Source organism: Astatotilapia calliptera, chromosome 16 (genome assembly GCF_900246225.1).
Source record: "Astatotilapia calliptera chromosome 16, fAstCal1.2, whole genome shotgun sequence".
In the NCBI taxonomy this organism is placed as follows: Eukaryota; Metazoa; Chordata; class Actinopteri; order Cichliformes; family Cichlidae; genus Astatotilapia; species Astatotilapia calliptera.
In genome coordinates, this window is record NC_039317.1 from 24,007,463 (window position 1) to 24,023,288 (window position 15,826).

The window sequence follows — 15,826 nt, forward strand, 5'->3', positions numbered from 1 at the left end:
ATGATACAGCAGAAGACACTGCACTCTCTAGCTCCTACTTATTAGTGAGAGCAAAAAGTAATGGAAAAAATGTCTTTTGTTTGTTTTGCTTTCTGTAAGTAAATATCAAGATTCCCATATTTTTTACAAACCTAAAGGCAGCGAAAGCCCTTCTGTACTACATTCGTGTTCACTCTGTTATCGTAATTTCTAGCTCTTACGGTGACAATTGCGGTGTTGACAATACCTTAAGTTGTCTGCCCTCCGAAATATTGCGAACGCATCAACGTAACATAGCAACCAGTGTTTTGAACGGATCCCGTTCCCACTACTGCTTGTTTCCGTACGGAGAGATTTCTTGCAGGACTCGCATGGACGAAACCGCCCCAGTGTTTTCGTTTTGCCAAAAATGTCAGGACTATCAGAAACAGAGCGTGCTGGATTTACGAAGATACTGAGCCTAATGACAAAATGCGACTTACTGTCACTCAGTGATACGGTCACGAATAAGATGATAGTCGTGGAAAACATTACGGGTAAGACTTTTATTCAATTTCATATGGCAAAGAGGAAGTCAGCTTACCTTAAGTCTTTACTGGAGCCCAGTGAGTTACATAATGTCCTTAATCAAGAGATTTGTTGTATACCTACCAAGAAATAACAAATAAATTGCATGAACAATTTCAGTGTTTTCTCACCTCTGCTGGATAGATAAATAAATGATTAGCTTATCCTACTCTGTCTGATCATTTTTCCACTGCAGAAGCTAAAGAAACCATTCTCGCCTTCACTAAAAATGCCGAAGAGCTCCTGAGGAGGAAAAAGGTTCAGCGTGACCTGATATTCAAGTACCTGGCTACAGAAGGTGTGGCGATGCCCCCAAATAGCGAGAAACACATGCTTATAAAGAGGACCCTGGAGCTGTGGTCCTCTGTAAAGGTAACTTGACACACGAGAGAAACAGAAGCCACTGCCGCCAGTAAATGTTTTATTTGGGGATAAGCCAAAGGCGACCCATCTATTTTATAAAGGATGGAAAGTATTGTTTATTGAATAGTGAAGTTCAGTGAAGTGAAGACATGGCACTGATGTTGGTATGCCTGGAAAGAGAAGACATAATTAGGGTTATTCACACACAGTGTCCTCACACACCTTTATAACAGTTTATATATTGCTTTGAAAAAGTAATCACCGAACAACAGACTGTGCCACCCTTGGCAACAAGAACTGCAATCAAGCAGTTTTGATATTGAATAGGCCATTCCAAAAACTTCATTTTATTTTTTTGAGCTATTTAGAGATGGAGTTCCTGTTGTGTTTTGGATCCCTGCACTGGTGCATAACCCTAGTGCTCTTGAGCTTCAGGGTGCAAATTGATGGCTGGACATTCTCTGGATTTTCTGGTAGAGAGCAGAATTCATGGTTCAATCAGTCAGGGCAAGGCATCCAGATCCCAAAGCAGTCCCAAATGATCACACTACCACCACAGTGTTTGACTGCTGCTGGGTTTTTTTTTGTTTTTGTTTTGTTTTTTATGAACTGCTGTGTAGTAGTTCTACACCAGATGTAACAGGATGCAAACTTTCCAAAAAAGTTAATATTTTGTTTTGTCAGTCCACAGACTATTTTCCATTGTCTTGACAATCAGAAAGATGTTTCTGTTTTTTGTTTTTTACTTAGGGCCAGGTAGGGTTGGATAGCTTTTTACTCATAATAAATGCAAACATCATTTAAAGACAGCATTTTTGTATTTACTCTGGCTATCTTTGACCAATACTAAAATGTGTTTGATGATTTGAAGCATGTAACTGTGACAAATATGCAAAAAAATAAGAAATCAGGAAGAGAGTGCTGTTTTTTTTTTTTTTACAGCACTGTATATTGATATTAGAATTTGTACTTCCCAAAATTCAGGGTCAACACCAGCTCTAAAATCAAGCCTTACTCAGACTTTATATTTTAGAACCTGTTGCCATTCCATCAAAGAACTGACCTTCTAGCTAATATGGGTGTAGTGCTCTGACTTGTAGAGACTGAAGATCATATGTAACAACAACCTCTCATTTCTTTATGGAGGTGGTGGATGAAAACCCTCAAGGAGAGGCGGCTTCCTCAGATGTGAACTGTGGGATGGGCTTTGATCCGCTGGTCCTCGGCCAGCAATTCTGTCAGTGGTTCTTCCAGCTGTTGAACAGTCAAAACCTTTCACTTGGCCAACAGCCCCAAGACTGGGGACCACAACATTTCTGGCCTGATGTGAAGTTACGTCTCCTCTCCAAGTAAGAACCTCATTAGTAGTGAAAGCAAATGAGAATTTAAATAATACTGATGTTGTTGGTTTATAATCTTATTCAGAGTAGTCCTCTGTTTCAGGTAGATTATTCCTTCTGATTTTCTTCTTACAAAGCATAGAGATGAAGGTAAAACAACCCCAAAACACTAATAACAGAGTTATGTCTTTCTCAGAGCTGGCAGTGAGCAGATGGAGGAGTTTCTGGGTGCTGATCTGGTTAGTTGTCGATTCTTGGCACTGACCAGGGATGAGCGTCTCCTCTTTAGTCCCAATTTGGATCCCCATGGCCTCAAAGCCTTGACCTCTCGTCATGGCTTGGTGTTGGTGGCTGTGGCTGGGACTATTCACAGAGATTCAGTCTGTCTGGGAATCTTTGAACAAATATTTGGCCTTATCCGCTCTCCTCTGGACAACAACAGCTGGAAGATAAAGTTTGTCAACCTGAAAATCAGAGGGCAGGATGCTCTTAGTGGGACAGATGTGCCAGCACCTGCTTTGACCTACAATTCCAGTGAACTGCAGCTTCTCTGTAGCTGACAGTCAAGATAGATTAGTTTTAGATTTATTAGTTTTATTTCCTTTCACATTATTTATCCAAAAGTGGTGGTTTGGCCTTTTGGTTCTACTCTACACTCATCTTATTTGCATGAACACTTATTTTCTGGGCATTTGGGACCTCATATTGCATCTAATAACTCATCTGATACAACCCTATCTTCTAACTTATAGGCCGTCATGCAATAATATAAAGGTAGACTCAAACTGATGCATTTAAATTGAATATTTGCATCATAACATGCAAAGCAGAATTCTCAAAGATTATCCTAGAAGGTAAATGGATGGGCTGCTTTAAATATACTGTACCTTTTTGCAAAGCATGTAGTGCTTTGGAAGCCTGTGCCTTATGTAAAATATGTTCAATGTATACATTTGTGGTATAGTAACAGTTATACTGTCACTCAAAAGATCTCTTAGAAATGTATTTTTTAGGAAAGAAAAGCACATTAAATTTTATTTCAGCTGTAAAAATGAAAAGAGTTGTAAGTGACTATGGTTTTTAATTGACTATGTTCATGCAGAGCAGCCAGCATTTCAGTGTCACAGCAGGACATTGAGATGCCTAATGCAGGTTTATAATGCTAATAGGCTTTTTTTTTTTTCCTGAGATGGCACAACTGAAAGCAGTTATACTTGTTCAAAAAACAGTAAGCAAGAATAGGTATCAGCCTTTGCATGTTTTATTGTCTGAACAAAAGCAACCAAATATCTTCTGAAACTCTTCAGGTTATTCTCGTTTAAACAAATTCATGCTTTTTTCATGCTGACAGTTGTTAAAATGCATCTTCCCTCACAGAACACAGCAAACTAACACAGCAGTTTTATCCGTGCCAACATAACTGCAAAGGATTTAACATAAACTTGCATTAGGCAGCACAATGTCCCAACAGATGGTTGTAGAAAATGGGCACCTGTGTGATATGTAGGCATTTTATTCAAGTTGTTCGCAATTCCTTTAATCGGTGCCATTCACAACATTTCTCAATAATTTACTGTTGGATTAAATTAAATTTTGAATGTATGTTTTTTTTTAAAGGAGTTTTATGAGTAACAAACTTTTGAGATGTAACGTAGCCATTTATTAACAAATAAATATCTGTCTTTATGTGACACTACAAAGTCAAGCAGTGTGCTTTCATGGCTTTTCATCCCACAATGTTTACAGATAAACAGTCTGTTAGAAATACCAACAGAGTAACATAGTTCAGAAAAAGTCTAATATTTAGACAAATGTGCATATAAAAATATTATAATTTCAGCTAATTTGTTCCTGTTCAGTGCCAGGTGTTAAGTAGTTTAATTAAATGGCTGGAAGTTGGAGATTGGAAAACATTGCTGTGAAACTGACTCTCCTTAATGAACTGAATTACAAGTCTAAATGGTGCTTTTTAATTTTGCTGTTTTAAGGATCTCCCAGAACAGACAGTTATACTTTTTTTTCTGCTGCTTCCTTTAGGGGCAATCAGAGTAGCTCATCTGCTTTTATCTCACCCTGTCCCTACCCTCCTCCGTGTCTGTCACATCAACCCTCTGCATGTCCTGCTTCCCTACATCTATTAATCTTCTCTGTGGTCATCTTCTTTAGCCCCATATTCAATGTCCTTTGTCCAGCTTATCCACTCTCTCCCCTCTGCACATGTCCAAACCCTCTCAATCTCGCTTCTCTAACTTTGTCTCCAATCCGCTTAACCTGAGCTCTCCCTCTGATGTACTCATTTCTAATCTTGCCCCAATGAAAATCTTCAACTCTGCCACCTCTCAGTGTAATGCATATACCGCTGAATCACTTGCAGGTTGACTGGTTTTTTGGTACCAAACTCGTCATCCTACTATTCCCAGCACTTGTTTAGAAAAACTGGCTTTGTGGCATTTTTAAATTGTGACCAAACAGTGCAGCTGTGGGCAAAATAAAAACATGCTCCCTTTTGTCTAGGAATTGTGTTTGTCAGCACAACGTTTGCCTGATGAATCTAAGACAAATTTAGCTCAGGTTAAACCACCGCAGTGACAGTCAAACAGGTGATGCCCTTGAATATTAGAGAGATAACCTCAATGATCATCTATGAGCAAGCACTTGGCAGTGGCAGAAAGGAAGACCCTGTTAAAAGGAAGAGACCTCTGGCACAGGTCTTAGGGAGGGACAGTCATCTGTTTCGGAGAGAGTAGGAGAATGTAGAGAGACCCTGACCAAACAAAGCATTTGAAAGAGTACACAAAAGTTGATGACATGCAGTAGTACTATATGAATGCATCAGGAGTAAAAAGATGAGTTGAAAATTGATGCAATCATGTAGGCTTGCTCTGCCAGCTAGCCAGAGCCGGCTATCATAGAGTATATTATAGCCTGCCATTGCTGCTGTTCACTCGTAACTTTTAAAACTCAAATCTCCACAGGGTTAATGTCTGAGATGTTGTGTCAGCGGGTAATGTCCACATATTTAGCCACTTTCATACTCTTTGAGTAGGTTTGATTGCACACAAGCTGCCACACCACCCTAGAAGGGCTTTACTGGTTGGTCAGACATTTCATATACAAATATACATTTACTACCTGTGGTCAGGAAAAAAAGAAAACTCAGTGCTATTGGTCTTGCCTTTTTTTTTATTGGACCAAATGGCACATGACATGAATTCATCTAGACCCGCTTCAGACAGCTGCGGATTTGAAATTTTGCTGGATGGGATGAAGAAAGCAGATCGCTTTTCCACACAACGTGCCTAAGATCATTTTACACGTTCAAACTCACCTGTGCTGATATCATGTTATCAGGTATATGTGCTATATGCTAAACATGTGACCTGTATCAATGCTTCTTTACATTTGTCTCTGAAGCTTGTTCTAGTGTGACTTTTGAAAATAGTTTGGCAAAGCTCGTTAATACTCATGGTACAAAAACTGGGTCACATTTGAGCAACACCCGAGCAGCATCCAGTTCTTGCTTTTTTTCTCATAAATGTTTTTTTTTCAGCCATCTGTATATAAAAATAAAGACAAACGTGACTCCTTATTAATGAAGTGGATCTGTTTTTCCATCGATTCTCCTGCGTCACTCTAGCGAGGGCATGTGGGGTCTAGTGGGGGCACAGAATATGCCAGTATGACTCTGTGGCTTTGGTGGGAAATGTTACATGTGGGAAATTATTCTTGGCAGCCTCTTTCAAAGGCCCCTGGAATACTTAATATCTGTGACTGTATGGGTCGGAGCCACACGGGTCTTTGTGCTTTATAGGGCCATAGTTGTGGCGAGGCGAAACCACTGCAGCCATTGATCTCAGCCTGTTCACCTCTCAGAAAGAATAATAACAAGCTGCTTGCCTTCTGTCTTTATGGCACTTGGCTTCTCTGCGTTTTAATAAGCGGTTTGGCCACGGGCGCAGCTCTGACGCACGGGTTCAAAAATACCGCTGCAGTGGCGTCTGGTTAGAGTTTTGACTCCAGAGAGTTTCCCCCCCCCACACTTTTCGCTTTACCCTCCTCTAATAGAGAAGTGTGTTTCTTATAAGGAAACATGCTAAAACTCAGACCCACAGTTATTTGAAATAGCTTATTGGTGGTGAACCATAGAAACTGCTTCTTTAATTGTAATTACATTTTTTTTTCTCTTTTACAACTGTTGAGATATATGTTGTGCTCCTAGAAGAGACCTCATTAGGGGTGACTTTATTTATTGCTGAATGCTGATAGGCTGATAGATTTACAGATTTATTGATGCCCAGGTGTTTTCCCCTCCCTTCCTAAATGGCTTTAGCTGTAATGTTTAAAGTTGAACCCACGGACTCCCAGTGTCTTCTCAAACCATTTAACAAATCCTTGAATTGGTTCCAGGCATTTTATACATGTATAAAAATGATCTTGATATTTTACTTTACTGGAAGAGACTACAGTGCACTTGTAGTCTCATGACAACATGAGGCCAGAAGGGGGCACTCAAACTCCACAAAAAAAGGGCAAGGCTGAGCCACAGGTCACAAAAAGCAGAGGAAAAAAATAGGACTTTTAAGATCACGGAGGAAACTAATCAATTCATAAGAGCAATCTAAGCTGAGCTTATGTTACTGGGCAATTTCTATATGGCTGCATCCGTGAGGAAAACTGTAAATATTTCAAGCTTGAATTGTCCTCCATTAAAGTAATGGGGTTCTAAAAGAGAGAACTGTTGGCTTTCATAGGCAGTAATTTATCTGGACCGGTGAAGGTGTTAAGAGACAGCTTTGACACAATATTCTCTGCGGTCTGCATTCTCTGGACAACAAAGAGCAGGATTTATGAATTGAAAGCAAAAAGAAAAATCAACTAGTGGCCAATGACATTTCTCCTGCTGACAAAACACATTAGAGGAGAATTCAATCAAAGGTTGACAGTTATTTTATCATCTTGTTGGACTTGCCCTCCAACCCAGCAGTGTTTCATAAACCTGCACACACTAAAACTGCACAGAAACAGCTACATAACTTGAGGCTGAGGAAATGAGGTCAACATTGTTTGGTGTTAAAGTCTCACTCTGTCGTTCTGCAACGCCATATTTCATCCAGTTCTGTGGAAGGGTTCCATTTTTTTTTTTTTTTTTTGCGGGGCTGACACACAGCTGTGCAATTTATGCTGATTATTCAGCACGTTTTCTCCCACTGATAACTGCACTGAATCATCGAACGTCTTAAAGCAGGAATTGATGGATGCTGGGTCAATATGAATAATAGGATTTGGACACCTTCAAATCAAAATCTGTGATTGGTGGGAGGGGACTATGGTTAGCCAGCAGCTGTATATCTGGTGATATAAAATACAAAGAAGTCAATAAGATCAAATGAATAGAAATTGCATACTGGGTTTCGTGGTCAGAGCATATTGACAACATCATTTAGAAAATTGCGAAAGGTATAACAATGTTAATTGTTTTGCTCCCTTTGTTATAAGAATGCCATTAGCTCATCTGCAGTATTGCTGAGCGATATGGTCTGCCGCTCCTAAGAGAGACTCAGGCAGAATAAGGTATAACAACTGTCAGGTTTAGTTTTCTTGTCCACACAACAGCAGCATCACTGAAATCCACAGCAGACAGCATTGGTTCGGTGTGGAAGTTAAACTTATAGAGGAAAGCAGGTACACCTCGCTCATTTTCAAGCAAACTAACTGCTGTGGCTAATGCAAATCCAAATAAATGAAGCTAATGAGAATGTCATTAAATCCCATTTTATCCACTTACTTCTTGCTACAGTGTAATTGTAATCCCCTGGAAACATTTACATTTTAAGTACATTACACAAACGAGGAACAAGTTCAACAACATCGTCCCATCTGTAGAGTCATGTTTGACCTCGTGGCCTTTTAGCCTTTCTTGGGAATGTGCATGAGCGATTAATTGCTCTCTGCGTGCATTATAGAACAACGCTGCAGGATCTGACTTTATTACGGTATGTTTGAACTGACATCACTGCTCCGTTTTAACACAAATTGCTTTGGACCTGACGAGGCAGCCGTCACAGTTCATAACAAACCCCTCACTTGGCCTGGCAGTGTATCCTTACACATGCATCATTATCTCATGTAAACAGTGGAAATGAGAGACCGCTGGGGGAACGAACGTCATTCAAGGCAACAAAGCGAGGGCTCAGTGAAAAGATCCTGGGCCGTGACACTCTCGTTTAGCGTCAATTAGAGGAAACAACAAGCAGACCTGTTCCTGAAGGCATCTGGATCTGATGTGTTTATTTATACTTAAGCAAATATGCATACTTGAAAGAATGCATGCATTCAAGGATGTTTCAATCGGAAAAACATGGAGGCAGTGTGGGGGCAACAAAAATGTCCCTCAGATTGTACTTGATGTACTTGAGCTGAGCTTGCACACAATGCCCTCCCCACTTCTCTCTCACTTTATCTTTTTGTGTTCCTCTATCTCTCTCTTTCACACATAGTGGCTCCAATGTGCTGCTTTGCAATGAGTCCCTTTCGTATGCAGTGCAGGGGCCCCCATGAGTTCCTTCCCTTGGCTCTCAAACTAAACAGAGAAGATGGTGTTATCTAAATGCTGCCAGGAGGTTGTCAGCTTGTATTGGGCCAGGCTGACCAAGTGGCCTGTTGGCGGATGCGTGTTGATGCCAGGCTCCCAGCGCCTTCTCTCTGTGGACATCTGCTGTGTGTGGGAAAGCTGTGGAGTTTGTCTGTGGTTGCATCTTAATCCTCCATCTCTTCAGCTCCAGCCATGCCTGGCCGAGCAAACCAGCAGCCCTGCTCGCTTTGCTTGTATTAATTGCCCTTGCCTGGCTCGCTGTTTGCTTATGATTACACTCATTAATTTCAATTCCCCTGGACGCCCCTACTACAGTAGCTGCCTTCAGACAGACTCACACACACATACACAGTTATGCACTTATTCACACTTACATGTATTGTTGTGAAGCATGGCAAGGAAAGGGTCAGCTTTCACCTGCAAATGAAGGGACGAGGAGGAGACTGGAATAGGCCATTTTCAAAGCAGACGTGTCAGTGCAGCGTAAACACAGGTGTAATTAATGACATTAATTATGGCCTTGTTCCATTTAGATGGGCGAGGGCATGGTTTGTACATGCTTTCTCATCGGAATGACTGTGACACACTAAATAGAATGAGACCGTAATTTATTTTATCAGTTACCCTTGTGTTTACCCTGGGATGACATGCCAAAATGGCTGCTTTGAAAAGCCCCGGAGGCATGGCTGATGAGCAGCATATGAAAGGGATTCACGTGTGGCCTCTTTTTCCCTGATCACCAGCAGCTTGATGCTTCAATGTCGATTGCTTCAGTGTGTAAATATGAGCTCTTTTGTTCTCTGTGTTAATGTTCCATGCTTAAATGTTTTAAACATTTGTGCAAGTGTATGTGGCTGATAATGGCTTTTCAGCACTCTGTGTAATATACTTAGAACTGTACTGCCATATGTTTTTATCCCTTTGTTTAGAGAAAACAGTGAACTAACAGTCGTCATCATCCTTACTGCTCAGCGCTGCAATAAACCTGTCAATCTGATCTCTTCATCTTCTGTGTTCTTCATTTCAAAGCTCACATAGTGTTTATCCTGCCCTTGCTATTCAAACTAGTGCAAGCCTGCCAACACTGTTTCATATTTCTGTATATATGGTTATGGACAGCCAATGTGGACAGTCAGCATATTCTGATGGACACAAATTTATGTTTTAAGTGTGAATTTGTATTTAAGACCTGCATGTTCTCATTCTGCACACATACCTAATGCTGCAATTATACTGCAATACAAGGGGAAGGTCGTCATACTGTGACTGTAGTTGAGTGGGAGGAGAAGTGTGATTATGGAGCGCTCCAAACATCCACAATTAAAAGTGATAAAAGGGTTTTTTAGATCAGATGTGCGCCGCGTGTAGGTTTAAGTCTGCCAGCGTCTATCCTTGGGGAGCACAGTGATGTTTGAGTTAGCATTGTAGCCTTACAGGACAAAGGTCCTGGGTTCAGGCTCTGTTCAGGTACTCCAGCTTCTAGCTACAGTCCTGAGACATGCACATCTAAACTGGCCATAGATTTGACTGGTTATTTGTTTTTTATATTCACCCTGCAAAAGTGCAGTGACCTGTCCAGGGTGTACCTCACCACTTACCCCATGGTAGCTATACTCCAGCCCTGTCATGACCCTGACTTGGATAAGTGGAAGAAAATGAATGGAGTGTTATCTTCATAATCCGATGATCCGATATTAGAACATGAAGAACCCGTAGATGAGGGAATATTGTTGATGCTAAAGGTTTCTGGTATTTGTAGTGCACGTAGTATTAAAAAAAAAAGAAGATGATCTCTTTGTCCATAAATCAGTTATCTGAATATCTAGATATTGGCTGGCTACACTAGAAGCTCCCACAGGTGAGCTCTTGAGAGCACAGTTGATCAGTTCCCACATTAGTAAAAGCTAAATATGGTTACTGCTGTTGCTTTCATCTACAAATATGCACAATGGTCATATGGACAGATGCAAGCATCACCCTTCTCATTTTTATATCATTAGTAGCTTTGTTTTATACATCCCCTCACGAAGAAAGTTACTGTGCTGCTGTTTATATGCTGAAGTCCCCATTCAAGCAGGTGGAGCACAGCCAGTAAAACCCAACATCTGGAGTCATATGGTGGCCTTGTAAGTTGCACAGACGTGGATCAGAACAGCTATGAAAATGTACCATTGGATTTTCAAGGCCATACACAATCAGGTTCCATTACATAACTATTGCATAATTAGGTTTCCAGCACCTTTTAAAAATATGATCTAAATACATTCTATAAAAAAAACCAGTTTTGCTAATAACCACAGAAAATCTCCCATTCTAAAAAAAACAGAACACAGCTATTTCCTGGATGAAATGTTATCAAAATCATTGTGGCTCCATTCAGGTGCTTCCTTCTGTGTACATTATCTTCAAACTGTATTTAATCTACAGCACTCAGCTTGTTTTTTTTCCCCTGTAAAAGGAAACTAACATGCCATGCCACTCCTCAGCAGCCACTAATCTGTAAGGAGCAATAAAGCTCTCATAATACCAAGCTGTGTGGCCTTTTGCCTTCTGTCACCCTATCACCCCAGAACTTGGGATTTTCTGGGAAAGTGGGGCTTCTGGACTGACTCATCAGACAGCTGTACCTTAAAGGGCCTCGTGGGGGCATCATAACTAGAGTCGCTGCACTGGGCTGTGATTTGGTGTCCAGGCACAAATAAAAACCTCTGAAGCTTGACAACATCCTTGCTGAGCCCACGTAACCCAATTAGTGAACCAGTCCTCAGTAGGAGAAAATGAAAACATTCCGGACTCAAATTCCCAAGATGGCTGTATTGGTATATTACATTTCTTGTTTCACCTGCTTCCTGAGATTTCCTAGGACTGGCTTTAATGGTTCACCAAGGAATGACTCAACAACTCAATATCATGGCAGTGGGCTGACAAATATACTGTACTACTGACTTTTCAGAATCCTGCAGACAAGCCTGAGTACTTTACATCATTGTTAATGGGCTGCTATCTTTCTAAAGGGCACCAAGATAATGAGCACAGATTGCATCAGCTCTGTGGGTGCTGAAAAATCTACACTACCCAGTGGAAAGAGTATGCTATGGGGATGAAGATGCTGAAGGGTGAGGCAAAAGAATCAGTGCTCTAGAAGGTCATATTGATTGATAAAGCACCCTGTGGATTGAGCTGTGGCTTGCTCAACCCCCATGGTGTGTTTGTTGTGGGATACCAGACAGCTGCCTGAAGGCCCTGAACAACACAGACAGGCAGAGAAAGACAGTGAAATCAATGGCTTTCTCACCAAGGGCTCTTATAAGTTCTTCCCAATCATCTGAAGTGGCTCCCTTGGCACATCTATTTGCACCTAGCTCCAGTGAAAAAAAGTGTGATTTGTTAAAGACATTTCAAGCTAGCACCCACTGCACTGAAGTAGCTATCTGCGACAAAGAAAAATGAATTCCTCTGAAAAAATAAACATTCTGGGTATGCGGTATGTGAGACATACCACAAACTCCACCCTGAGAAATGCTTGGGAGGATGGTTACATTACCCTATTGAGACCACAAACCCTGGAGTATTCTCATTCCCTTGCGGACCCTTGACAGAGCCAGATAGGTCTCCTCAATGTACTGACAGCCAAGTGTCCTCATCCATTCTCATCCAAGAGACCTGCAGGCGTCATCAGACCCGTCGAAAATTTCCCCAGATGAAACCCTAAAGAAGAAATCTCCTGCCCCAAGCCCAGAAAGTGATAGAGCTGGGAGTATCTCTGTGGAGCCTCTGTCAATATGTCATCATCATCATAGCTGCCAGTTGGCAGCACAGTAACCCGCTGCAGATGTGTCAGCAAAACAATCTCCATTTTATTACTGTTTTTTTCCAATGAATATCCATTGCGGGATACAGTCTTTTCTGTATTCACACTTTAAGCCATAACTCAAGCACACCATGATGTGTTTCCCAATTGTTGTGAGAGAGAGGTACTTGCAATGATGTACAGACACTCGAGGAAGTGCTTGTTTTCTTTAAGAGGGAGAACTCTTAGGAGGGTGGAGCTCTGCAAGCAGACCTAAGCATTTTCTGTCCAAACCTGGCTGTGCTGACAAAATAATTATAGCCAGTTTGGAGAGCAAAGCGACTGTTTCATAGGATTATACACCTTCGATATAAATGTAGTGTATGAATTATTTAGTTTTATCTTTGTGGAGCTTCAAGGGAAAAATGTGAGGCTTTGACTATACAATAAAGAAATACTTTAAAAGTCTCCCCTTTTCTACAGAAAATATGAGGTTCATGAAAACCTTTGAGGTTTCAAGTATACAGCCCATGTGCTTACATAGGGAAGCCAGTGTGTCTTTCAAATATGTGGTGGCTGTGCTTGCTGCTCAGTAACGGTTCTGTTAAGTGATGCTATCCAAGCCACTGTGGTTTGCAATAATAGCCCACGGCGGTAACATTAATACAGAAGTGAACAATATTTATGCACTTTAGGCATTAAAGTGCAGTGTAAACACGAAACACTTTGCTAATAGCTGAAAATCACAGTAATATCATGGCCATTTGGAAAACCAAACATTTCTGGGCCTCATATCATCAAACTGGAGACATCAATTGTCTACACTGCAGTTGGGGATTAGTCAGGAAGGAAGACAGAGAGCAAAACAGACAAATGAGGAAAGTGAAGAGGCAGAATCCGAATAAGTAGCAGGTAACTTCCATGCACAGTCCCTAGCAACGTTTAACTTCCCAGCATCTTGGACAAAGGTGCATCTCTTCATTCTGCATGACAAGAAGGAGAGTAAAACAAGTTTACACATGTTGCCTTTCCTAGAATTTAACTAATGGAGGACAAGATGAATCTGAAATTTCATTTCAAAAGCTGCAGCGGCAATAGCAGAGATGATGACCTTGACTGAATTACTCTACATGCAATTAGATTTGAAACATTTTAGATGTCTTTTGTTTACTTCCCACAAGATACAGATACAGAAAAGTTTACAGTGGCTTGGGTTAAAAGAGAAACCTCAACTGCACAAACACATGACATCATCTTTGACATTGCCTTTTTGTTTTCTACAGTCTTGTATTACTGGTTGAAACCCTTTAAATGTAACAAGGCACTACAGAGTCCACGCAGATAGAATTATATTCGTATTGCGCCTGTCAGAATGGATTGCGTCTTGGCGGTGGTGGAAACTCCTTGTTGGGTGTTCTGTGGCCTTTGACCATGAAATGTTTTTCATAGCTGACTCATCCGTCTTCATTTTCTCATGGTGGTTGTTGTGCAGTACAGCATTAATTCAAACAGATTGAGGTGTTTGGATAACAACGCTCCATTCAAGTCAAAACACAGCTCAGAGCTTGGAAATGGCATCCATCAGTCAAACTTTGTTTCAATAAGGGATCAGGTTAACCTGTGTTTATCACTTACTGTGATTGAAGCTTTAGTGATCACATTCTTTCGCATTATAAAATGTAATCATAGCTTTTCCTTCACATGCCTTTTCTTAGTATTCTTAGAGTATCTGTGTAGTAACTTCTACAACAACTGAATACTACAGAGGTTTCAAATCACTTTATCCCAGCACCAGTCGATGCCCTGCCTCTCAAGAATGCTGACACTTTATATAGTGGTATTGATGGCTTTATAGTTAACTGCATATTCTTTTATCGTGGATACTGGCAAATGGCTCATGCTTTTAAAGGGCTCTCATCTTAACAGTCGGATGCAGAGAAAGGGAAAGAGGCACAAAGAAGGTCAGAAATAAATGATGTGATATTTCTAAAACAATTTACTGTCTTTTCACTGGGGACACAGGGTTTGGACAGTGACACATTTATTATTTTTACCTTGGAAAATAAAGTCCTTCCTGCTACTTGTATTGTGAAATGGTTTTATCTAAATCCCATGGAATTTATATTGCTGACATAATTGGAAGAAATTTTTATGATGGATTCTTCACAACATCTGCAGTGAATACAGTCCCAGCTGAAGCCTACAACCAATAGACACTTTGACAGGTCTTCACATCTTTAATTTTGCTTTCAGTCTGGTGTTGAGCAGGTAAAAAAAAGTACATATTATAAAGATGTTTACTGATCAGTAAATCTTTTCTACATTTGATGTTTTGTGGGATCAAAGCCCTTTAGCCAAAAATATTAAAAATCCTGAAAGGCAACTCTGTCCTCCTCTGACTCTCCAATCAGGTCTAGGGTGTGACATCTATTCCCAGCTATGTTTTATTAATCCATCTGCATTCCCCAAAACTAGGCCAGTTACACAAAGCTCAGACTATTCTCTTGTCCTTTGTACGGATAGTATTACATGTTTATGATTTTGTCTGCTTTTCTACTTTCGTTAAATGGCCTTATTTGAGAACTGTCTATCCGGGGAACAAGAGGGAAGTGAAGTAAGGCCTTCAGATGGGCGCTGTGATGCTGAGTATCTGCCATATGGATGCACATTCTATCAATATGAGTTTTCAACACAGTATTGCACAAACACATTTACAGTTAGTTCCCAATACTTGTGTGAAAACAACAGTAAAAAGCTGCATTAATTCATAGGAATTTTTGCTGTCCTTGTGCAGCCATCCCCTTCATAAATGCCACAGGGCATGCACTACGTCTAGACATTCGACCACACAAGGCGACACTGGCTGCCCCCTAGTCTTAGACACTGCCATCTGTGTATGTGTGTCTGTGTGCTACTGAGTCTGTGTATATCAAGCTACTCGCACAAAAGGAAAAAGAGATTCATGTGGCACACATGTGCACCACGTGGCTCTGACAGAAAACGAGTGACTGTGAGACGCCCCTCTCCCCCATGGGTACAAGGAATCTGCGGCAGACGTGTCACCCACCCTGGCTACTGCTTTAATTAAAGCCCTAATGATAGGTTTTCAACTGAGAAGCAAGTTATCATCACACATAATCGCTCCGCGCTAGTTAGCCCTAGCAGAATTGCAACCATCTGCTCTGCTAAAAATAT

The 15,826-nt window shown here is 40.9% G+C and overlaps 1 protein-coding gene across 1 annotated transcript; it reads left to right on the forward strand.

Moving 5' to 3' along the window:
• The first annotated feature begins 271 nt into the window (after positions 1–271).
• Positions 272–4,160, forward strand: c16h3orf38 (chromosome 16 C3orf38 homolog). The gene is made up of 4 exons (XM_026145750.1): positions 272–515; positions 743–918; positions 2,056–2,258; positions 2,446–4,160. The coding sequence occupies exons 1-4, from the start codon at positions 389–391 to the stop codon at positions 2,807–2,809; spliced, it is 870 nt and encodes a 289-aa protein (XP_026001535.1). The 5' UTR covers positions 272–388; the 3' UTR covers positions 2,810–4,160.
• Positions 4,161–15,826: the final 11,666 nt, after the last annotated feature.